The sequence below is a fragment of the Anas acuta genome, chromosome 1, assembly GCF_963932015.1.
Source record: "Anas acuta chromosome 1, bAnaAcu1.1, whole genome shotgun sequence".
Lineage (NCBI taxonomy): Eukaryota > Metazoa > Chordata > Aves > Anseriformes > Anatidae > Anas > Anas acuta.
This window is the reverse complement of record NC_088979.1, coordinates 181,902,032-181,927,873: the sequence shown is the minus strand read 5'-3', so window position 1 is coordinate 181,927,873 and position 25,842 is coordinate 181,902,032. Positions and strand designations below refer to the sequence as shown.

General features: G+C 38.7%; 1 protein-coding gene across 1 annotated transcript; it reads right to left on the bottom strand.

Annotated features, from left to right (window-relative positions):
- Positions 1-335: 335 nt before the first annotated feature.
- LOC137850314 (hyaluronidase-1-like) lies at positions 336-8,603 on the bottom strand. Its single transcript, XM_068670365.1, has 3 exons — positions 7,686-8,603; positions 1,662-1,751; positions 336-764 (listed from the first exon to the last, which is right to left on the bottom strand). The coding sequence occupies exons 1-3, from the start codon at positions 8,601-8,603 to the stop codon at positions 336-338; spliced, it is 1,437 nt and encodes a 478-aa protein (XP_068526466.1).
- Between the last annotated feature and the right edge of the window lie 17,239 nt (positions 8,604-25,842).

Here is a 25,842-nt window from a genome sequence, read left to right as displayed (position 1 = left end):
TCCAACCCTGGAATAGAGACTCTGGGTCCTTTTTCCAGCTTCTATGTGGATGAATCTTTATACAGGCTTAATCATCCATTTTACTCAGATAAATTTTCCACTGTAGCAGCAAAAGTCTTATCTGCTTAAAACATGAGTAAAGAAGCTGGTCAAAAAGGAGCTACCTGAAAAATGTTTAATGTCTGAAGATATTGCAGAAGGCCTGGGACACGAACAAAACAGCATAAACCTATTTAATCAACAATGTCTCTCCCCTTTGTAATAAAAACTTGCTGAAAGAAAATGGAATTCCTAGTGGCGCCAGTTCTTATTTCCTTGCACTGCCTCAGAAGAGTTTAGTATGCAGAATAAAGCAGAATAAGCTGCATGGCTCCTAGGAGGAAGACATGAAGCTTTTGTTTTCTTGATCTACTCAACACAATGTGAGCCCAGTGATCCTTTAGCCTTTGGTCAGGCAACTCACAAAATATTCCCGTCCATCCTTGGTAACACTGGCACATGAACCTCTGCCTCATGGTTTCTATGTTCTCCAGGCTCAGTTTACCAGCCGCCTGCAATCTTGGGCCCCTCCCTGAGTGACGGACTCGAATCTTAAAGTTAGTGGGTGGCAAGTGGAGGTAAGCAGAAGAGGCGCTGTTTTTGCGGATGCATCTTCCATTCTTCTTGCACAGGACTTTGCTACAGAGTTTGGCTGCTGAGGTCACGTTAATGACATAATGTCCCAAGGGTCCATCAATATATCGTTTCACAGTTGAACAGCTCTCCTATAGGAAATAAAAGATCACGACATGTTAATCAATAGCTAGCATTATGTCCAAATCTCATACATTTTAGATACTATTACACAACTGTTCTTGGCTGCAGTAACTTCTTGAGATAAATATGTTGGATTTACATACTGGAGCAACTGATTGTTTTAAGTGAGATTGCTTCCACATCATTCTCAGAAATCAGCACAGAAGTTGCAGCTAGAAAGGTCTAGATGGTTTCCCTACACTTCTGCTGAAGTCAGTGGTGCTTTCACAGAGACTTCAGGAGCAGGACAGCAGATTGCATGAAAAGAGTTGGAACAGAACCAAAGCCCAGCCTGGGTTCAGGATGGAAGAGGGGGTGGAGGGGTCTATCCTGCCATGCCCCCTACAAAACCCCAGTGCAGCATCCTTCCCCTTCCATCACTTCAGGAAGGATTTGTGAATGCCCGAGGAACCTGGGAGGACTAAGTAAGCCATTTCTTTTCTAGCAGCATTCTTTTCTATCTGTCATTTCAACACAAATTCCACTAGTGACCAGAGAAAACTCCCCCTCTAGACCCCATTCCTTCCCTGGGTCTGTACAAACTGCCATAGCTATAAAGAAGAATGCCGTAACAAGCTGTGTTTACATTTGTATGCTATTGCTTCAAAACATGTCTATTTTCTAATCTGGACTCATTATTGCAAGCTGGCACAAATGGCCTGCTTGAATCAATGTGCTCTGAAGCAATACGACCTCTCAGCCTAACTAAAGCACAGAACGAACAAAATCTTAAAGTATTCCTGAGCCTTCATCCTCAACTGTAAGCTGGTGACAATGATAATGATAGATAGGTACAATGAAGGGTGTGGTGGCAGAGAAAAGGTATTGATGTGATTCCTAAATGCTAATAAACCAATAGGAGCTACCTTTGAGCTGGCATATTGCATACTGCCCCAGAGAACAACTCCAGCTGCTCCCAAAGCTGCACTTTCACCAATGGTGTTGACCAGATCAGTCTGCAAAAGAAGGCCAAAAAAAGTCAAAAAACAAAGCCATAAACCTAAAACTAAAAATAATTTTAAAAAGCACTAGGATACAGGCATCATTTTTTTTTCCCCTAGAGGAGACAATGATCCTGTAGTATATTCTTCACCATAAAACAACTGTTTAGATTAGAAAGCTTTTCTGAGTACCTGCAAAGGTTTGCACAGGGTTTTATTCACAAGTGGGACTAGTAAATAAAAAAATCTTTAGAATTTATTTACAAAGGGTTCTCCAACCAAACCAGTGGCATATGAATTGAATGATAGGTTTTATCTACCAGTCTTTGAATGGTTACCATATGCAGACACCATTTTTGGCAAGTGATGTTAAGTATGATCATGTCATTGGACTGCTACTACAGTGCTTAGTTGCAACTGATAGGCTTTAAGCAGGTGCCTAACTTGTGCTGCATTAGCCACACCAGTTACAGAGCTGCTGTTCCTACCAGCATGAATACTGCTATTCCAGGAAACACACTGTTGAAACACAAGCTGTTCCCTGTGTTTCTTTATGCCAAATGGGAAGAAAGCACACATTTAATGGCTTAACCAAGTCCACCTTTAGGCCTGTACCAATATGCAGTCAAGTCATCACAATTAGCAGTAATGCAGCTCCGCCAGAACATAGACTGTGTGTAGCACAGGAGTCACTGGTGCCCTACAGTGACTCATGGAACCATCCATGTATCTTAAAACCATTCCCTGAAACTGTGAATACCGTGTCAAGAGAAATGCAATTAAATCTTACAAAGTAGGGAGGAAGCTTCTTCTTCCATCCCCGTATTTCAAGGCATGACCAATTACATCTAAAATCATTCCTACCTACGGTAATTGATTACTGAGTAATTTCCAATCACTGTTTGCAAGGAAAGATTCTACAATCTTTTTTATTTGGTGAGAAAACAAGAAAGAGCAAATTCCTTTAAAACATTACTGGTGGTCTTCAATAGTCTTTCAATCTCTTCTTAAGAGAAAACAGTACAAGAAAACAGCCAAATTATCACAGTGTGGTCGTGGGACCTTAGAAATACAAACTCAGAGTGGAAGAGCTGTGTTATTATTGTAAATTGGTACTAAATAATGTATTCACTCTTTAAGTGGGCCTGTTGATCTACCAAAGCATAGCAAGGAGTTCCCATTCCTGAAACATGGATGGCCCAAGAGATATAAAAGGAGACATAAACAAATACACTGGAAAAAAGGAGATTCTGCTGAAGAGTTCGAGACTATGACAGACAGTTGTAGTGAGCAGTGGTTTTGAGCCTTAGCGGGAGGTCAGACAAAACAGTGCAGGAAAACCTGCAAAATTTGAAAGAGCAGAGCTTGCCCTGGCTCAGAGTGGTATAGTGTACAGTTAGTCTTGCCTGAAGATCATGTTGTTGCTGATCATGCAAGCAGTCTTTTAGAGAAAGACATTACTCTTAAAAGTATATAGTCTGGTGATACTTTTTCAAAATTAGAGTACTGTGTGCTGCAGATGTTATTTTCTAGTGGTTTTCTTCCTACAGGAATTAATTTATCTGTAAAGAATACGAGAAGAGGGAGACAAAAAAAAAAAAAAAAGTATGTGAATTAAAAGTCAAGATATCAAATGTGAAAAGAATGTGAAATATAGCCTGACCTCTTGGTAATGAGGGCTCCTAAGCATTTATAATCTACAAAGCATTTTATAAAGGCTACCCAGATACAAAGGCTGGATGTTAGCCAAACAATCGTTCAGTGATTTAGCACATGAACAAATCAATGAAACCTTTTTGTTCATCCAAAATAAATAATCAATAGACAGTTAGCATTGCTGGATGGACTAAGACCTGAGCAAAACCCAAAATAGAGATTTTGTAAGTAATATACTTTGAGATTTAGGTTGCTTGATCACAAGTCAGTAAATCCAGTTTTGATTCTCTCGCTTTCCACAGTTTTCTTTTGTTAATTGTAGAAATAGTTTATATTTTTAAACACAAAAGTGTTTCAGCATTTTGTATATGATTTATATGGATATAGAATAACAAAATTCAAGAGCATGACCCACAGGTAATTTCACAAATGAAGTTCCCAGAGCACCTACCCTTCCACATTTGTGCACACCTAGAATCACCACCTTGCCAATGCTGAGAAACCAAGCACTTTTCTCAGACTAAGGCCAAAATGTGGCATTTGATTGGAAAGCACATTCCCCTAGGGATGCTTGAAGGACGCTCACAACACTGCACAGGTATTAGATGCTGTAGAAATCTGTAGGGATTTCATTTAAACAATCTCCTTCTTCCTTATATTTCCTCCCTCTTCTTGTATTCTTTAAAACAAAGGTCAAGTGGTAGAAGTCCTCCCCAGGAGGAAAGAGAATTAGAAAAGCATAAGCTGGATTTTTCTGTCTTCCTCATGTACCTTTTAAGGTGCATCATCTCCAGGTACGTGGGGCTAATCTTCACTGCGAGGCTACAGACAACACTTAGACAGGAGCATTTCTCTTTCTGATGCCATTTCACTTTGCGCCAATTAAATGAAGGTTCAAAGGAGAGCAAGAGAAACAAGTGTGAATCTGACTATGGCTTATGATTAATTCAGCTTAATAATTACACAGCTTGCCCACAAGGAAGGAAGGAAGGTTTCTGACTGTCATTTGTAGGCATAGCTATGTCTTTCACTGAATGACTTATTCACATTAAGTACCTCAAAAGCCTTTAGCACCGAAGGGCTCTTCTTTGAATAATCTATGAACACTAGATAGTATCATCTTTTCCCTTTCTCTCTTATATACTTGTTCTTTTTGGTCTAGTGATTCCCTAACTCTTTCCTGGTGTCCAATAGAGACTGAGAAGTTTTCTGGATTCAGTCTCAGTAGGCTGTGAAGAGACCTGGACAGAGAGCTGTTGCTTCAGAGGTCAGTGCTGAGTTCCTGCAGCCATTCCGCTTTCAGGACTGAAGCTGGTGCTGTTCCTCGCACAACACAGCCTGACATTAGTGGGGCTCACTGGCATGACTTTTCCATGTGAATGCAAAGAGACAAACAGATGGACTGGTAAGGTTTCTTGGCCTCTGCTTCTAATCTTTCTAATCTTCTTCCTCATGAAGAAGAAAACATGCAGGTTTAAAATTCTTTTTGTCATAATTTTAAATATGACCATCATGGCATGTGTCTAGGTGGGGAATCCTGTTTCACTCTTTGTATCAGATCCTCATCCATCCATGATGCAGGACTGTCCTGAAGACACAACTTTACAGGTCAGCTTCACTCAGGTATTTCTCCAAATGATAAGCAAGTCAACAAAGCCTCTTCTCATGCTGGTCCTGATGCTTGTTCTTGTTCAAGCTACTAAAGGCAGTGTGCAACAACCACAGATCCTTAGGATTATGCTGGGCTATCTCCTCGCAGAGAGCTAATTTGGCGCAGAGGAGGAAACTCCAATTCCTATCAATGCTTCTTCATCTTTTGGTCAGCCAAGTCACCATGTTGCCCACTAAAAAAGTAGGAGGTGAGCTGATTCATTTGAGAGGAAGCAGGACAGTCAGTCCTTGTTACATGTTGAGAAAAGACAAAGAAGTAATCTTTCTTTTAAATTTTGAATGGTGTCAGTTTCAGACATGCTTCTTTTGTATTCAGGAATGGTAGTGCAAGCCTAGCGTGGCTGTAGGCAATGGACTCTGTACACATGCACACCTTGGCATCAGAGACTATCAGGACTATCAGTAGGTGAATGAGAGAAATTGCTATCCATTTTTTCATCATTTGTTGGTTTATTTATAATTCTGTTTTATTCATGACTCCAGTCTTCTAGGCAGGAAGCACAGATGCTACTGTGCAACTCCTCTCTCCCACACCGTTAGGAGTGAATTGTCAAGGCGAAATTTCTAAATGCCCTGCAGATGGCAAATTGCTTGTAGGCATTTCTAGCAAATACAGAAACCTTTCATAATGACTGGGATCCCAAATCACAATTTATAAATTGCTTCCAAGAAAAGAAACAGAATGAATTTCTCAGATACCTTCTGCACAGCTCACCTGATTTCCAAGTACAGTCAAGGTGAAAGGCATAGCAGACATAGCTACAGCATCAGCTTGGACCTGTGCATTGTGTCTTTCTGAATGTCTGCTAGACCTCTGCCTCTCCCCTAGTGACTCTGGCCCACAACCATTGTTCCTGTTTTCTCCCACTGTAATGTTTACTGTATTTATCATACCGTGTACAGAAGGCATTACACACAAAGCTTGAATGTATCACCTAATATTCCTTTTCAACCACAATGTCACTACTCTTGTTCAACTTAATGGGTCCAGGCAGTGGTTCTCCTGGCCCCATCCCTGTCAGAGCTGAGGTCCCTATTAGCCTGCTATCCCCATTTCTCATCATACTACACTGATTCCATTTCTTGTTGCACTCACACCCACTGTTGCTGGGACTCAGGGGTTTCGTGCTTTGTTTTTAGATTTGGGAGCTTCGCTTTGGGGCATGTCATGGATCAAATGAGAAACTGCAGTACAGTCTAAAATCTAGAAAAAAAAAATATATTTTAAATATCTTAACATAGAGTAGATGTTTCCTGAAAGATTTTTCTATGTCTGTGCATAGATCTTCCCTGGCTGATGGTTTGTAAAGTAATCTTTAAATCATCCAATAAAAAATGGCTGTATGCAACTGAAAAAACAGCCACTGGGTTAAAGAGTATAACTTAGGAGAAACATCACAGTACCACTGCATTGTTCAGAAAGCAGTTTAAGGTAAAACAGTAACTTTATATTTTGAACAAATTTTGAACTTGTGCATAATTGGTAACAGCATGTTAGTTTTCATAGCTTTCAGTAACATTTGTGGTATTTTTATATCTATCAAGAGACTGGTTTATATTATAAAATGTATTATTACGGCCTGCATTTGTAGATTGTTCATTTATTTGATGGCCTGTTTTAAGCTCTTCAGCGAAGGCATTCTGGGTGAGCTCCTGCCTGTACTGACCCCAGAGGCTTCTTGTCTTCAAGTGGGATCTGGCTTTCCTGTTTGTACATGATTTCCAAGAAACCTAGGACCTGTAGTTTCCACACCACACAGAAAACAGCTGCAAAGAGTCACCTGTTGCTAAAAATGGGGCAGAACAAATTCATGGTTGCTTCAATGTGCCATCTGCTTCTTAGGAGCACCCTGAAAGACTTCTAAGGCTGATGAGGCTCCACAACCCCTGCCCAGCTCCTGGCTGCAACCACACGCAGCTTGTGGCCTGCTGGTCTGACCTCTGCTTTTCTCCTTGCTGTCTTGTGTTGGCAGCTCTATATTTATTGCACTTTGTCGCTGGTTAAAGGAATATTGCATGCCTCAAAAACGCAGTTTCTTTCTTAGAAAGATTCCACAGGATTAGCACTAAATATTGGATCAAGAAGACATTTGAACCTGTTGTGCCTCTGAAAAGCGAAATGGCCAATGCTCATCATGCAGGAGTTTTTCCAGTCCAGACCAGTTTACTTGACTGGTTTATTTCTGTCCTGAATGAATTTCCACTCGAATAATGGAACAAAAAAGCCCTCAGGTTCCTTTCTTATGAAATTTTATCTTTCTATTATCCTAATAAGTTTTAAGCTTCACAAAAATTTGTCATATTCATTTCACAAGCTGTCCTGAAGAATCAGAATGAGTTACTTCCTTAAGGGAATGATTTCTTTGTACTTTCTTTCTAAATTAGCCTAATTAAAAACATACAATGTTATCCTACAAAAATATACCAAAACACTGCAGGATTAACTATTGAAAGGTGTGACATTTTGTATGGTGACTACAGCTCTTTCTTATGGAGTGGTATATTTTCATTAAATATGAAAAACTTACATAAATGCTTTTATATAAGGAAAACTTTTAGAAAGTACCTTCTCTAAAAGGCTGTTTCTAATCTCTACATTTCTGAAGAAGTCTTTCTGCTTACCTCTGTTAAAACATGAAAAGTATAGGCGTAAAATGGTCTGGAATAAACAAAAACTGGCAAAACATAGTCTTTTCTAGCAATTGAGGCAATACGTATTGCCTCCTTAACCCGATAGTGAACAAATTTTAGTGCGTTTGGACTTGACTTCAGTACATAATCCAGGTATATCGAGGGGTAGAGAGCAGTACTTTCCTTCCACAGCCACAGCAGGAGATCATTGCGGGAAGACTCAATGGCTGGGCATTTCCCTGTGTATGTTTGTGGGTGCTCTTTGTAATCATAATTGTAGCAGTCTGGGTAAAGATAGTAACCCCACAAACCATTTGGCCTCATGTGTTCAGCCAGAAGGATGGTGTTGTTCATGAAACTCTTGCCAGCATTTTCAAATTCCTCTTTAGCGACTTTCCTAATTTTGTCCTCTGACCACTGAGGATGCTGTCTCCTTACCATCTCAAGAGATTTATTTCTGTAAATGCTTTTACTGCCCCAGTTCCTGTCCCACTGGGGTCTCCAGTTTTCCCAGTCAATGACTGCAAGTCCCTGAAATTTCTTCAGGGGTATGCAATAGTCAATGTCAGACTTTGCTTTATTAAGGTGCTTGATAATACTTTCATTTTGGGGCACCCCCCCGTTCACAGGATCTCCGTTATCAGAGTAGTACGGATAGTATCCCAAGTGAGTGTGGTAGAAGATTGTCACATTTGATCCACTCAGAGTCTCGTTGGTGTTGGATGCAATGTCAAAAATGCTGAGATCCAGGTCTACCTTGTAGCGCAGCCTGCACTGCTCGGTGGGCGCATTCCACACCACGATGAAGGGCTTGTGCAGCAGCAGGGGGGCCTGCGCCTGCTTCTGTGGCTGAGCACCAGCCACTGCAAGCAGTGCTGTGACTGCCAGCCATTTGATCCAAAGATCCATGCTGCGCTGTTTTCTGGGGAATTGTTATGGTGTGTCCCTGAATACAAAAATGAGAGAAGACATTTTATGTCAGTAGCCACCCTGGAGACAGATCGGATGTCTTTGGGTTTGATGTGCTTTTGTTAGTGTCATACTTGGTGCAAACAGAGTAAAATGCAAAACTGTTTCTTGGAAAAATGAAGACTAATTTCAAATGCTTTGAAAGATTTTTTGATAGATTTTACTTTCTGGAAGTGTGTTCTCATGCTTGGCTTTTCTTGCTTTCCTCTTCACTCAGGCACCTGACACACTCAATTCAGACCTTTCCTTAACACTTATTTGTTACAAGAAATTAATTAATAAGAGAGTAACTTAAAACAATAGTATAGAAAAGATTTTGTTGCTCATTTCTAATTTCAGTTTCCAAGTAAGTATTTTTACAGCTAGTCTGACTTGCTTAGAGCATCATCACAATGGGGTTGAGGCCTTCTTTATTATTTGTATATGCTATTGGTCACATTAAGGGTAATTTAAACAAAAGATAGACACTTCTACATCACATGGATTAACCAAGAGATTTCAGAAACGCTGCAATTTTCAGCACATCTGAAAAACAGTATATGCTTACCTACCCCTGAATTAGCTTTTATTTTCTAAATGAATGGATGCCAGAACAATAATCAATCTGCAGTCTAGAAGGGTGAAGCTATTAATGGCTTAAAGGCTTAAGCTAGTTATTATACTGAAAGTAAATTAAATATCAATATGTGAAAGAAAATAAATTATGTCAAGCAGATCTGAACTAGCCAGAAAAGTATGCTACAGCTTGGAAAAAGAAAATAATAATAATTAAAAAGGGGAACTAGTGTGTAGAAGTGGGGGCTTATTAATATTTATTTTTCCTTTCAGGATTTGTTGTTTCCTATGGCTGTAAAGCACAGTAGTTTAGGGACTATCTGTACTCTGAGAACTGTCAGTGCTGCAGGGCTGCTGGTACCCAGGGCACCCACATCCACACTTGGCACACCATGGAGCAGATATTCATGAACTGCTCACAGCTGGCTGCTCCAGAACCTGCCCCTGCTCCTGTCTCTTCCCCAAGAGGCACAGCCCAGCTCTGTGTTGGGTTTGTGATCCAGGTTCCTTTGTGCAGTACATATTATCTTTACTGATGGCCAAACACTTCATGGTTGGGTCCAGCTGATACATCAGCTTCAATCCAGAGATCATAAATATGAACATTACTGAATCTATACTACAGTGTGGTTCCCCTCAGTTATCATCTGTCATTCACCTGTTTATCCATTGTCTTCACATTAAATACAATCAAGATGCAATCACTGTCTACATTGCAGGTTCAATTCATGTGTTAGCCTTATGAGTTTGAAATGACTTGAACCTGGATATTTCCGTATTTTCATGTTCATTCTTAATGACTTCTTTCCTTGACTGTAAACTCGGACCCCCAGTTATCCTACTGTAATTAGCCTGGCTTCACCCGCCCCTACTATTTTCTCACTCAGTTAAAATCAGTTAATCATTTAACTCCTAGATAATGAGCACTCTTCATACCTACCAATCCTTTAATAAACCATTAGGTTACAGCAGAGGAATCTAGGTTTCTTGCTTTCTGAACCACCACTTGAAATTTCCATATTAACAAATGTACCACCCTAAATGCCAGATTTGGTTGTATTCCTTGGATATTGACTTTTAATCTGTAGTGGGACACCAAATCTACAGGAAAGCTGCAAGTACCCTATCCAAGTCTGCCAGAAGACTTATTAAAGAAAAAAACTTTTTTCCATTTTCTGAAAAATTGTTCACTCTCAGAAGAGATATAATACAGGATTTCTCTCCCTGTCATCAGTTCTTTCTACCCTATTCTATCCTCCACATTTCATACTTCTTTTTCTATATGCCACTCCTCTCCTGATATTCTGCTGTTCTCTTAGTTCTCTAATTTGTCCTTTCACCTCCCACAGAACAACCTGTCTCTCCTCTGTCCCTGCCCTTGAGTTTTTCCATCCTTATTCCCAGAAAGGGATTGAGTCCCTCTGCCCAGTGCTCAAGAGCACCTTCATAAGGGGTGGACAAAGGCAATTTGCATTAAGTGATAGCTCGAGGCAGTACACAAAGAGCAGGACTGCAATAAGCGACAACACAGTTCTCAGGAGCAAACTCTCATTAGCAAGCCTGAGATTTATACTTCCTTTATTTCCTCACTCAGTCTCCAGCTGATGGCTTTGCATGCCTAAATACAGATTTAGCACCCAAGTTTTAAAACTTTGCTCACAATCCTTTAGATCCTATTAATGATAATGTCCTTGAGTAAAACTGGCCATTGCTACAGGTCTTCAAGCTGGTAGGATGTACAAGTGTACCTGTTGGGAAAGGGTGTCAGGTTGTTTTCGCTCCACTGAGCTGCTGGAAAGAACTCTTGCAACTGGTATCTTTTTCTCTGTTTTTCTGCACAGTCCTGTATAATCTTCTAAATAATGTCACAGGCTAAAAACAAAACACACACACAGAACAAAAACAACAACTAACAAGCAAGCACACAAACAGAAAAGATTCTGTTCTTGTACAAATTGTTGAATTCATCACAGTACTTCACACTCCTTCTTCGATGCAGCAAACTGACATCAGTTTGGATGTGAACTGGATTGCTTTGAGAACAAGCCCATAAGATGAACAAGGATTTGTTTGTTTGTTTGTTTGTTTGAGAAGTGATACCTCAGATGAAAGAGAAAGAGCAACAAGAAAGAAAAAAATAAAAAAAAAAATAGACCTTTAGTGAATTTCTGTGTAAGAAGAGATCCAGGAAAATACCACAGCTGCTTTATCCCACAGTCCAAATGCTGATTTTTTTCAGTCTTATGTTATATACATATAATTGGATAATTTTGTCATATACTAATGACTAACATAGCACAGTTTTTGTCTAGCTATGACACCCGTAGGCATTACAACATTGTAATAAAAAAAAAAAAAAAAAAAAAAAAAAAAACCAGAACAGAGATAGGCCAGGAAATATATAATAGTGCAAGATAATTTCAAGTTACATTTTTAATTCTGTGCCAATTCGTGTCACTTTCCTTGACAAGGCTTTACATGACAGAACCACAGAGTGGTCGAGATTGGAAAGAACCTTTGGAGGTCACCTGGTCCAGAGAACCTTTGGAGGTCCCCCTGCTCAAGTAGGGTCACCTAGAGCAGGCTGTCTAGGACCATGTCCAGAGCACCCCAGACGATAAAATGAATGCATTTATCTCAGGATGTACTGAAGAATTCTCAAGGGTCTGTTGCCTATATTGACCAAATCTTCACTGTAGTTGTGAAGGAGCCTGGGCACCTTGCTCAAATGCAGACGTGCAGGTGTCTGCATCTGCAAACTGAATCCCATGATGAGGGTGGGTGGGGAAATCTGTGTAATCCTGTTGAAGCTGTTTAGAAGTCAGGGATCTGGTCGAGGACAGTCATTCAGGCTCCCCCAGTAATAATTAACACCTCCCAAGGTTACTACGAGTTCTTTATTTAGAGCTGTATGGAATTAGTTACACAGCTATCTCTGTTAGACTAGAAAGAGAGGTGAAAAAAAAAATAGAGATAATTCCTAAAAAAATTGTCCTTTGTAAAAATTTCCAACCCAGTTGCATTAATCTATGATTAATTCAAATATTATCGGAACATGGGAATTTAATTACAGGTGCTTACTTTTGCTTCTAAAAGTCATTTGAAATAAAGTGAAGCAAGTTTTCAAATAAAAAGGTAAACCTTTAATTCTGGAAAAGGGGAAAACAAATTATCTGTTGTTTCACAAATGCAAGAAAGAACCTCTAAAGAAGAACAAAACATCTTTTATTATATTTTTTTCTGCTGATTTTTTGGACTATGACCTTTTCAGTCTCATGCAAGAGCACTAATTGGACTGCTTTAATCCCTGTTTTTTAATGAGTGCAGACACTAATGATTCCATCTTGAAGCTCATTATCAACTTTTTTTTTCAAATCATCCCATTTTTCTGATTTAATGACATATTGTCATGGTTAATTTAACTTCCCAAAGATGCACATAACTTTCTGAGACATTGTAGTATTTTCAGAGCAGACTCTGTTCCCAGTGTTTCTGCTCTATACTCTAAAAACAAAATGAATTCCTCATAAGTGAAAGAATTGAGGGTTTGATCACCAAGCCATTGAAGTTGATGAGATTTTATATTGTGGTCAGGACAGTCTGGATCATGCTGTCACTGCTCCCTCTATACAGTTCAGGATAAGGCAGATTATAGCTGGTTTTCAATATATCCCTCAATAAGTGTGGTGAAATTTTCTGTCTTGAATGGAAAAAGAAAGTACATTTCTGCATACGCTTTTCCACATTTTTGTAAAAAGAAACAAGAAAACATTTACTTTTCCCAAGCAAATGCTCTTAATTTAGCCCAATCCTTATTTCCATTGTGTTTATTGGCCAGAATTCCACTGTATTTCCATTTCCACATGGCTGATAACAGCCAAACCGGAAATCTTAATTGAACACTTTGTTTTCAAAATAAACATCTTAAAAATAGTAAAAAATGTAAACCTGCACCCTAAAGAAACCCATCTGCACAAGGTGGGTCCCAATACAGCTCAATGCAAGTGTCCAGGTGACCAGTTCTGCTTCTCTGAGATTTTTTATTAATTGTCCGGTGCCTTTGAACTATAACACACTATGTTACAGCCGCTACTTTAGATTATGATTCATATACTGGCCATATGATAGCTAGCTAGCACAACTTTGTAGGAGTTGGCAAACACATCCTCTCACTTTACACTTCTCCATATGATGACTTTTCAAAGTATAATCCACATATTTAACTATAATACCATTCTACTTTCATCTTCTACAGGTTTAAATTGGTCTTGAAGCCCAGTATATTTGATAGTTTTTGGATGAACAACTCATTTTTATGGACACTATTCATATTTATTTTGCAGGAGTAGGACATCCGTAGTGTTTTGACTGCCTATGGGGTTGAATGTCAATGGACAACAAAATGAGAGTCTTTCTTGCATTAAATAAGCATTTAGTAAAGCTTCGTATTCTTTTACTGTACACTTTCATTAACAGTTGATGTTCCAGAGATTTCTTTTCCTTATCTTTCTTCACCAGTCAGGTGAGGAGCTCTAATGGGAGATCTATGTCAGTTGTTCTACTATTTCTGAAGAAACAAATGTAACTTCTCCAGAGCTATAATGACAAAATATGACAAAAAAGGAAAGAGATTTTAAGCAGATGTTGCAGTGAAGTGGAGAGAGTATGTAGATTTAGACCGAATTTCATCTAGGATTTAAAGGTGGTTTAGTTGACATTTCAGTACTCAATAGTGCATGTGAAAGGCTGAAAGCAAGCTTGGTAAAATGCTGTAAATCTAATTTAAGCCACAAAGTTTAACTCTTTTCTACTAAAGTTTCTGATAAGTTGGAAAAAAACACCATTCTTTTATGATATAAATCTATGTGTTTGATAAGTAATAAAACACATACTGCATTTCCTATTCTGGATTTTAAATTATATTAGCCAGATACTGATTAAAGAGGAAATCTGAAGTAACTGTTACCATAGGAATCTCTGATTTTTTTCCTTTTTTTTTTTTTTCCCCAAAATGCGTACCAATCTATTCCTCCTTGTCTTTCAAATGCTAAGTGTAACACTATACTATCTTTCACTGTAGACACATGCATTCATTTTAATGAATATTTCTCATATCAATAGGGAAACATTTTACTTGTTTTTATTGTTGTTGGTTTTTGTTTGTTTTTAATGTGACTGCACTTTAAAAGGGAAATTAAAGCAACTGGATTCTTTGTATTCCACTGAGGGATGTGCAAAATTGGCAGGTAAAAGAAATGTCCTTTTTTTTTTATCACATTTGGAGTAGAAATTATTATTGTGGCTAAGAAATATGGAAAATTCAACTATATATATAAAAAATATTAAAATGTAGATTTGAAATAATACTTTAAAAATCATGTGCATTGGTACAGTATTCTCTATGAGATATGTTTCATATGCACTAAATGTGCATTTAAATATGCACATTTGTGATATGTGCATATTTACAAGATATCATGTATTTATCTATACAATTAGTTCTGTCTCTTCTTAAGATGTAAGGGAGAGAACAAATCCATCCATCCTCTCCCTGTCTTCCTCCCTCTTTACTGTTACTTCTCTGATTCAACATCGTCTCAAAAGTCTTTCTTTCCTGGTTTTATGGCAAAATGGTTTGCACTGACAAGATGGTAAGGTGGACATAGACTGCATACCTATTGTGAATGGGTATTATGGTCCAAAAGTGTAAAACTGCAGTGTTTAAATGTCATATCTCTTAAATTTTCATTACCATAATATTTTAGAGAAATTAAGTGTTGACTTCATCCTTGCACTTACCAGTCTCTCAATTCACATTATCTTAATTCTTCAGTTTTTCTCAGGCAAGATTCAAAGTTGAAAAGAGAACAGGAGAAAAAGTAAAACTAAAATGTTTGCAGCCTTCCTCACAAAGCAATAAAAATACAGAAAGGGATGTATTATTGACTTTTTCTTTTGCAATTCTTGTTAAAATCCACTTTAAATAGGTGAACAAACAGACTGGGCTGCAAGGTGTGAAGTAGCATTCCTCGATTTTTGTACAAAATATATGAAGAGAAATTCAAAGAGCAAGGAGATGGGGATTCAAGCATGTGCTTTCACTGTTATCACTGCTGACCTTTTGTAAACTGTGGATTAATCATCTTAAAGCAAATGGAAAACTGCAGAGGACATTCTTGGGTGCATATCACAGTTTTACAGTTAATAACATTTGGGCCAAAGATCTGCTTAGGCATTTCCTGTTTAGTTTTATTGTTTCTGTTACATGCAGCTCATGCCATGCCTTAAATAGAGAGAAAATACTGTAAGAAAGCATGGGAATGAAAGATAAAAGAAGTATTGGAAAGCTATTCTTCTCCTGGAACCCATCATCCTTCTGTTCTAATAAAAATAACCATTTTTTGTACTTCACATGTCCTAGTCTACCTGTAATGCTTTTGAAGGACAGTTGTTAGAGGCCAGACTTACATCTTCACTCACTTTTTTTCATATGCCAAGTCATTGCATTCATACCAACAAGTCTGAGGACTACTTGGAGTGATAAACGATGCAGCATTTTACCTTAGCCTTCGCTGTAGGACAAGTTTCATAGGAGTACAAATCACTCCTTAAACTGTTTCCACATCACCGTAAACCTCAGTAAAACCAGGAGACTCATAACTTTTCATTTCTGGTTGCAATGTTTGGAGTGCAAAATGACTGAGGTTTGGGTCATGTTTACAAGCAAGAAAAAGAGCATAAGTTAGCCAAGGGCAGAAAAGTCAGGTTTTCCCTGTTTTCCAGTGTCTGTGCCAAACCCTTGGTGAAGCCTGCCATGAGCTGCACTCATTCGTTTAGGTTTTGCCATCAAATATGCTCTTGTCTCTGAAGTTAAGGCTTGGGCTCCAGACCAAATGAAGGTTTAGGGGCTAATTTCAGAAGGCAGAATTAGGCCTCTGAATCAGAGAGCTGTAGCTCCAGGCCCCACTGCTGACAGCTGTGTCCCTCCAGATTACAATGCCCTCAGGAGCACAAGACCTAGGGTCCACAAGGACACTCTGTGGCTCCATCCCATTCCTCATGTCTGAGATTTCTCCTCAGGGCACGGACAGTCTCATCTTGACATGAAGCCAGGATGAAGACGAGTCACATACTAAGGCCTAGATGCTAGGTAGCCTGGTGACTTGCAGACCTCAAGGACACTGAGGATGCCTGCATCTATGTGCTGTCACCAAAACCCCACTGGTAAAATGTCCAAATGTCCAATCTTTCCCCTTCCCCATGTGTAGAGCTTAGACACCCGAATACCTATTGATCCAGCACTCCAGTGCTGCCACATCAGCCCTATGTAAACTCACAAATGACTTCTGGTCATGTCTTTGTAGCCTGCATCATTATTTATTTATTTATTTAACACAGGGACTTCAAATTGGTTCTCAAATTCTTAGCTTCCTGTTGGAAAGGAAAACATCCCATGTCACACACATACAGGTGCCCACATACACAAACTTTTGTGATTTGCCAACAAATCATTGCAGTGGGAAAAATAAGATACAGGTCATGGTTTCCAGTCCTGTGTTTTAGTTAAAAAACTGTCATGTCATTTTAAATCACTGAGATTATGGATGACACTTTGAATACCAAAGGAAGAGAAATTAATATGGTTTAAATCTGCCCATGCAGTAGAGGGAGATTAAATATATATGTGCCACAAACAATTTTTCAATTGCTTAAGGATTGAGCAAAATGAAGAAATATTTTTGAGTAGATGAAACTATATAAAATCTAGAGTATTTTACCATTTTACATATCTAATACTTGAAGTTAGATGGTATGTAACATATGAGGCACCTATATGATTTGTTTTAAGGAAAAGCTTAATGTATTGTCTTTCTAATTTTCAATTCCAGCTGCTTCTATTGCATTATAAACTGGACACAAGCACATTTTAGAAAAAAGTATTCTCAGTGTTTAAAGTTGGCGAGTTGTAAAAGTGGCATTAAAAGCGTAACCTTTTATAGGCAATTTGAGGATTTTTTTTCTTCTCCATTAAAATATCTTGCAATTAAAAGGGAAAAATAAATTGTACTTTTTTTGCCTTCTTCAGAAGCTATATTGATTGTAAGAGCTGTTAAAGACGATTCCCTGAAAAATTAAGACTAATGTCCTCAGCAATGCTCAGTAGACTGTTCTGGCTGTGACTTGTGATGGGTGAAAACAAAAGTGCATACAAACAGTATTCTGAACAAGAGTTCTTACTGGTTTATAGATCTTCCTTTTAATTTATTACTAAGCACTTTTAGCTGGAGATCATGTGCATTAATTGACACTAACAGAATACATCCTACCTTCTGGAACATAATTTTAATAGCTTTTAAGACTGTATGAATGGGCAATACCATACAATAAATAATACATGAGTTTACATTGTTGTGAAGCATTTAAACTAGTTCAGCTTCTTTCACACCATCTGCTTAAATCAAACATTCTTTTTTGAAGAGTTTATTGTTATTAGAGTCACTAATAAAAGAGAAAATTAAGTCTAACTGATAACATGGAGAATTCCTACAATCAGGCCTTGGCTTAATCCTGAGAAAATGCTGTAAGCTAAATTAACTTTTGCTCTCTCAGAGATAAATTCTGCTTTCAGATGGTGTAATTCAAGAAAATTCAATTGAAATTAATTGAAGGGTATAAATCTGGAAATATTCCAGTTGAATTAATGGAGTTTTAAGCATTTATAATCTTGTGCAAGGAAAAATGTGTTCTTCAGTCAGCTAAAAAAAACTAATATGTTGGCAAATTTTTAAAACATTTGTGTATTTCCACCGTAAATCTCTGATTGCAGTAAATAATTCCTATTCTTTGGATAACACAAAAGGAAACATTATACTTTGCCAAACAGAAACGCAGGACAATTTGGAAAATATGTGTAAAGCATTTGAGGTGAAATTAACTTCAGACTTTATTTGCATGCCAATACCCACTTTGTCTGGTGTCTCCATTGTCTCAAAATGAAAATAATAATTAATAAAATAAAATAAAATAAAATCTCTCTCTCTACAAATACCCAACACAACACCTTAATGCAAAGCATTAATGAACATAAATCTTTGTCAAGAAGCTACCTGTATCCTCTTTTGATTTACTTAGTTTTGAGATTATTTTAAAATACCCTGCTTATAGGTGATGGACTGTCTTAATGTAAATCTATGTGTCATCTTGAAACAGTTATCTCTGATGTTTTGTTTCTAATGAAAAAAAAAGGTGTTTTTTTTTTTTATTGTTTTTTTTTTTTTTTTCATATGGAATTAAGTATGTGCCCAACATACAATTAGCTGCTTTGCTGGTCTGTAGTGCTGTATGCAAAACCTAGTATGCTTAAGTGTTAACTTGGTTAATTATTATTCTAAAATATATTTAAAGTCAAAGCATTACTCCTGTTTTTCAAATGTAAATCTTATTCACAGACAGCTTTTCAAGTTCTGTTTTCTCATCTAAAATTTCTGCTATACATACCAGATAACTCTGAGTATAACTCACCAAATAGCTGTTTAACAGGAAAAAAAAATATATAAAAAATATATGGTCCAGAAGTGACATGCTACAGAAAACAACACAGAAAGACTTCCTAACTGGTAGACTATAAGCAGAAGAGAAAACTTCATCTTTACTGAGTATTAATTGAGTAAATAACATGGCACTTACCTCTGTAAAATCAGTGAACAGCAGAAAACTTTGGCAGAACAATTTACAACAGCTGATGTGTTTGTCCAGACAATTTGCTCTTCCTAATGAGTGGGCTTTTAACTAATGAGAAACTGAGAGGATCTGAAGATATGCACAGATATTTATTTCAACATTTATCATGTTATTATAAAATAGGTAAATGAATGCACAAAATACTTGGCCTTCTGCTCTTGCTATAATAATTTTGTACAACCAACTTTTATGGCCTGATAAGGGACGGACCTGATTGCTGTTTGAGCAGAATGAAGTTGTGTTTTGGGAGCTGCACACTCAGTAGTGACGAGCATTGACAGCAGAGACCATGGGGCAGGGAAAAGCAGGGCCGTTTGCAAAGCAGAGCCAACAAAACAGTTCAGGAAGAGCTGCTTCGCAGAGATCATTTGGCCATAAACCAAATAAAGCTTATCCCAAGGTGTTCAGTCTTCACTTTTCCCTGACAATGACAACCGCAACTGAGGACCGCTGGCATGAATGCTGACCAGAACAAGGCAGGAAAGAGAAGAACCCTTGCAGCACCCATGTGTGCTCCTGAAAGTGTCCTTAAAAATGCCCAGCCTGACACCAGCTCTGTTTCACCTGACTGAGCAGTGGAAAACCTATCAGAGGTGTAAGGATTTGCAGAGGGAGACCCTACGTATGGAAGTATGATGGTCAAAGGCATTTATTTGTGTACTGTAACAGTGTAGACAAGGAGCTCAGAAAGGTCTACATCCCCATGCGGGAACTGTGAAGTGTAAAAGAAGGAAACTCTGCATTTCCTAATCTTGTCAAGCATGGCTGTTGCCATTTAAGTATTAAATGTGAAATAAATACAGGAAACAAGTACAGAGAACTATTGGAACAACTACAGACAATGTTGTTGTTGCCACACTTGGCCCTGGCTTTGCACAACTATTTGAATTCAGTAGGAAACAAGTAGCTCCCTGAGCCCTGGAAATAATAAAGGCAAGTTTCCTATGGACCCGTGTCTCATCACTGACTGAACTCATAACTAATTTTTCTCAAGGTTGAGGCATTTACTGATCTCTGCTGCACTGGAGCTCTGACTTGCAGGACGATCACAGCACACGCCGTGGACTTTCCCTGCCGATAGGCTGCTTTCTTGTCATTTACTCAGCAGGTTGTTACCATTGATGATGTGATAATGTGATGATCTCCGAGACCTGACCCCCTCCTACATGTTTAGCTGATATTTGCTGTTGGGGGAAGACACACAGTTATTCAGACAGACAGAGACAGCCCATATCTACTCATGGTGAGGGCTGTAGCATCCCTTCCACAACTGGAGAGGCTGGAACACCCTGTAGGCACTGCCTGTTGCCCAGCACCTCCAGTGAGTATGTCAGACGGTGCGTTTCACAGCTCTCCCACCCATGCCATGCATGATGGAGGGGTGATAGCCCTACCAGGCCACCTGCACCCCTGGCAGGAGGTTGTGAGCAGCTTCCTGGACTCAGACACAGCGTATTCAAAACAAAATGCAATTTATTTGCCTAGAATAGAACATAGGGTAAAATTAAAAAAAAAAAAAAGCATTATTATTATTATTGTTGTTGTTGTTGTTACTATTATTATTTAGCCTGGCCTAACTACCCATCTTCCTTTTCAAGCAACTGTAAAGGTCTCTTCAGCCCAGTTATCTCAGGCTGGAGGCTCAGGGCACAGAGCAACCTGGCAAGTACAAAATGCCTCTTTCTCAATGTGTTGGATGGTATCTGATAACTGAGGTGCTTCCAATCTGCCCCATACTACAAAGCCTTTGCAAGGGTTAGCAGCCTCAGCATTGCCAGCCCTGCAGCAACTCTCTGCCTTGTTACTCAACTAACAGATTTTTCTTTTTCGTATCACGTACTCAGGTAGAGCAACACAAAGCAAACTGACTTATAATTTACAACCAATTTATTTTGATGATCCTCTTTGCTCTGTCAGTTCAAATAAACAATGTGAAGAATAACTTTCCAATTAAATGTTATGAAATATATCAGTATGTAAGCTTCAAGTGTTGTTCATGCTGTGCACACATACTTGGTCTATATAGATATGTGATGTCTATCTAAAAAAGGACCTGAACACACTTCAAATAGAGAGTCAAGGTGGGAGAAACATCTCAGGTTAACCACTAAAAACTATCACATTTCTTTGATTACAGTGGGAAAGGACAACAAATTTAATATAAATGATTGGCAGCCTACCAAAGTACCACCCACTCTGGGGTTTTCCTCAGAAGCGCACTCAAAAGTGCATCCTGAAGGATAAACAGGAGGCAAAGAGAATTCAAGAACTTGCCTCTTCAAGGCATTTGGGCTGTGCTCTGAACTGTTGAAGTAAGAGAAATCCCTCCTACCCTGGGGGGGGGGAAAAGGCTGGCAAGGGCAAAAAATGTGTGTTCAGGGTGATGAAACATCCCCAGACAACCTAGAGTAGAAGAACCAGATTTCATAACAAGTACTTTCTGTTTTACAGCACTACTTGATAGTAATACCAACACTGAATAAAAATCAGTGTAATAATACAGTCTCCAGAGGTTTTTAGCTTTTGTTTTCTTTTACCTTTCTTTCTCCCTGCACTTGTGTGGGCACTAAGAACTCAGTGCTTTCTTTGCTGTTGTTATTTTTACTTGGTATTACAGTTACATTTGATATTTGAGAAATGGAGATCACAAGGGTGCTGTAACAATGACCATGAGTCAGTAGCTGTTGATTACTGCTGTTTGACAAAGGGGGATGTATGTGTATATACATATAATTCTGGCAAAGAATGATACTAGGATTTGCAGTCTAGCTCCTGCCAACCTCCCTGTGCACCATATAAAGCCTTTGCTAAATCTGAAAGCCTGGTGTAGCTTGAGACATTTTTTGTGGAGAGCCCAGCTCTGTCTGCATCTCCCCAGACTCAGGTGCTGGGCATCTCAGTGGGGATCCATCTCAAGTTCTGCTCCTTGCTCCTGCGGATGGACCTCTGCCCCTGCCATGATGTAGGAGAAACAGAACGTGTTCTCTGGAAGAAACGGGGTGTGATGGTAGGCTGCATCAGGAGGGAGGAAACTGTAGGGACAGGCTGCTGGGGGAGTAATTCAGCGTGAGACTCGTGCTTTGCTTTTATTTGAATTACAAATGAAACTGAGATCTTTAATGGATGAAATTTGAGAAAATCTGTACTTTCTGGAGAGCAGTATTTGTTTAGAGATGGATAGGAAGCTCGGCTGTTCCCAGACTCTTATTAGGCATCTAGAAATAATGGTATTTTTATTTTAAATATCCTATATATATCCTACATATCCTATAAATATAATCTGGCTTCTTATTCATCAAGAAAGAAATGCCTCAGGAAAACATGGGTTGTCACTTGGATAATGTAATCTATTTTCAAATACAGGACTTGGGTGGGTTGTGGGTTTTTTTATTATTATTATTCCAGATAACTGACAAAATAATTAAAATGTATGCTACTGAATTAATTAACCATGTAGCTATTGATACTGGTGTTTAAAGACTATAAGAAAAATATGAAGTCCTGCTGTATATTAAAAAGAGGTTCTACCCTATGTCACAAACGCCTTCTGAACAGTAAATGTTTCTAAAACACTCACAGCTCATTAAACAATGGGACTAACATAGCAATTCTATGAAGAATACGCGTTTAATATTGAAATTATTTTGAAGAGTTTCAGACAAAATCAAATTCAACATGGCCAGCAGAATAACTCCTCATGCTCCACAGCTAGGAAAAAGAAGGTTGAAAAAAGAGGTTGGAATAATCCAGTATTAGACCAGAGTTAGTATTGATTTTTTCAAATAAATTTTGTCGAAAATTAGACCTGTGGATATGGACTTCATTTTAAGTCTGTACATGTTCTTTGAGCTGAATTCCATTCCTAAGAGTTTATTTTTATTTAAAGCTAATAGGAAGTAAGAGGGCTTTGTGCCACTGTGGTTAGATTTCCAAGTCACATCATTGCCTAAAGATGCAAACAGGCACTTACTGGTGTTGTTAAAAGAAATTGAATTGATTGGGCCTCATAGGACTGGGGGCATGTATCTGCAAATTTGTTTAAATACTTAATTCCTGTTCATTACTGATTTCAGTGCAGTTGGGCATCCAACTGTCTTTGCGCATAAGACTGATAACACTGAGGCAGTTTTGTTACTTTTGAAAATATTATTATATGGCTGTCTGCACTTTAAGCCCATGTATAATTTCATAAACCTATCCCTTTGTGGGTCAAAGGGTTAAAGGGTTAGGTCCCTCTCTTGCATTTCTGAACACATTTCATCATAAATGCTGGACATTTGGTTTCATTGCTAGATAAACTGAAAATAAAGCACACCCTACAAATATCTAGATAACCATGGAACAGAATAAATTGTCTCTCCCAGCTTTCCATTTGCACAGGGACAAGCTTGCCTTGGGGTGCTTGTACCTCCTGCTAGCTACCTTTTGGCCAACGCTCATCCTTGACTCATTTTGGGGGAACACCACCCTGTTGTTACAGGGCTTCCAAGAAGCACTGGTGACACTGAGGACGTTCGGATCACCTCTGCCAGGGAAGTACTATTGCAGTGCCCACACTCAGCCTGCATCATATCCATCTGCCTCAAGCTGCAGGACCACATCCAACCTTCTCCACTGATTTTGACTCTTCTTGTGTCAGCTGTGAAAATCATACTGAAGTCTCACCTGGACTGCCTGCTGATACATTGCCAATGCGGCCCATGGATGCCAAACCATATAAAAACTCTTCCAGGTAGGATCATCTATAATAAAATATATACTAACCTGCTTGTGAGTGGCAATTATGCCACACAGGAAAGGGCAGCAAGTGCACAGAGCCTTAGGGCAGAATAAAGCCCAGCCTGTGAATATCAAGGCAATTACAAATCAGCCAACACCAATGTAAAGTTTGGGCTGGTTATCTGATTTAATCAGGAGCAAGGTAAGAGTTTAACAGTGTTACAAGGAAATTTTGCAACCAGGTTAGAGGTTCCGGCCAAGGAATACCAAATATTCCCTCTTAGCCAAACACAGAATGTTAGAAAACAAAGATTAAAAGCCCTTCAGTTTCCTTATGTTTTCTAAAGAACCTAAAAATCGATTTAAGACAAAACTATTTATAGGAATGCCTCTGTATTTCTGTAAATATTGAATTCTGTGGGTAGATGCAAAAATTATGCACTTTACTAACATTCTCTGAACATATCCAGTGGATTGGTTGTTCTTAGGTTTTAGGTATCCTTGAAAAAAGCTCCTGAGAAAATGCCAAGCCTCTGCACTTAGATAGCAGAGATCTTGCTCTGCTGGTGGTTATGTTGACAATACCAAGGGAGAAAATATGTTCAAAGCTCAAAGCCTGCAAACATTTATAAGCTTATCATACTCAGAACATAATTTTGGAGGAGAACTTTAGTAACAGCTCTCACAAAATCCGATCTGTAGCTCCCCTGCCTTTAGTACAGCTATCAAATAGAGGCAAGTAAAGCTGGCTTTCTGAGCACATTTCTCTGAAGATAAGAGTCTCCAGGTCTGAGATACTTTACTCAAAGACCTTTTTCTATTTTTTTTCCTGTGATAATGCCATTATTTCAGCACTCTTTTGGAAAAAAAAAAAAAAAAAAAAAAAAAAAGTTGTGCCTCCACTTTTTTCTGAGCTTAGAGGAGTTTTCATTGTCACACCAGAGGGAGTTGGTAATCTCATCCCATGAGGGGAGAATAACTAACAGACCTCTTTCCTAGCTGAACAGGGTAATGAAGTTATATTTAAAGCATAAAGAGTAAGAAATGGAATTTATTGTTCAGCTTCATGCAGGGAGGGTGCTGACTCACAGGCCTGCACGGCTGACAGTACTTTCAAACAACAGCAGGAGATAAATGAATAAGGCAAAAAAAAAATGTCAATGTATGTTTACTGAAGAGGAAGCTAAAGAACAGCCATGACTCCCCACATACTTCTGCAAGGCAACTCTCTTTGCAAGCCTGAAAGCAGTGTCCTGTGGATAAATTACATCTCCATCATTTTCTATCAATCTATGAAAACAAGAAGGATCATAGAAAACTCATGAGATCCATACCTCTTCTACCTATAAGGTAGAATAGAGGAATTTCAGATTCTGGAAAAAGAACAAACACTCATTTTCCGGATGCTAAACAAAAAATTAGGCAGCAGTTGAAAAAATATTTTTTGTGGGAAATAAGTCTTTGTTTATCTAAAAGCTATCTTACTATATACAGAAATCACAGCCAGAAACTTCCTGTTCCCAAAATGCCCTTCATGTGTGACACTCACTGTCTAAAGCTGCCTAAGTGGGGAGGGTATCAGCAAGCTACTGTTGAAGCAAAGAATGAAGCTTTTTCTGAAATTATTCATTCTTCTTCTTTGTCAACATTCAGGTTCATGAAATTTTGTCCAGAATGGGAAAAATGTTTTTAGAACAGTTCCCAGAAGTTACCATTGCTGCACACCTTCATGACACTACACAAAAACACAGAGCAAAACAGCAATATTCAGAGTTGGCGTCATCCCAAGGTTGCTGTGTCTGCAGGGGACAAGATGCTCAGCAGCCCTGGAAGTTGCCATCAGTCACGGTGGAGCAGCCATCCCCTGCCTCTGACACAAACCCTTGCTAATAACCATCCTCCTAACATATGAACTTCCTTACAGCTTCTCTTCCTTCTTTGCATATTGTTTTTTCAATCATTTCTGCCCTCTGTCTGTGTATAAACCCATCCTAGCCAGGCGGAGTGTCTTAACCCTGCTACATTTAGCTTAGCACAGCAAGCTAAAAAATGGTCCCAAACAATCAGATCTGGTTCTAAAAAAAAAAAGTTTTCCATGAATTGTAGAGAGGAAAATAAGAGCAAAAAGGTGAATGTTTTTCCTGGCCAGAAGAACACAGTCAGG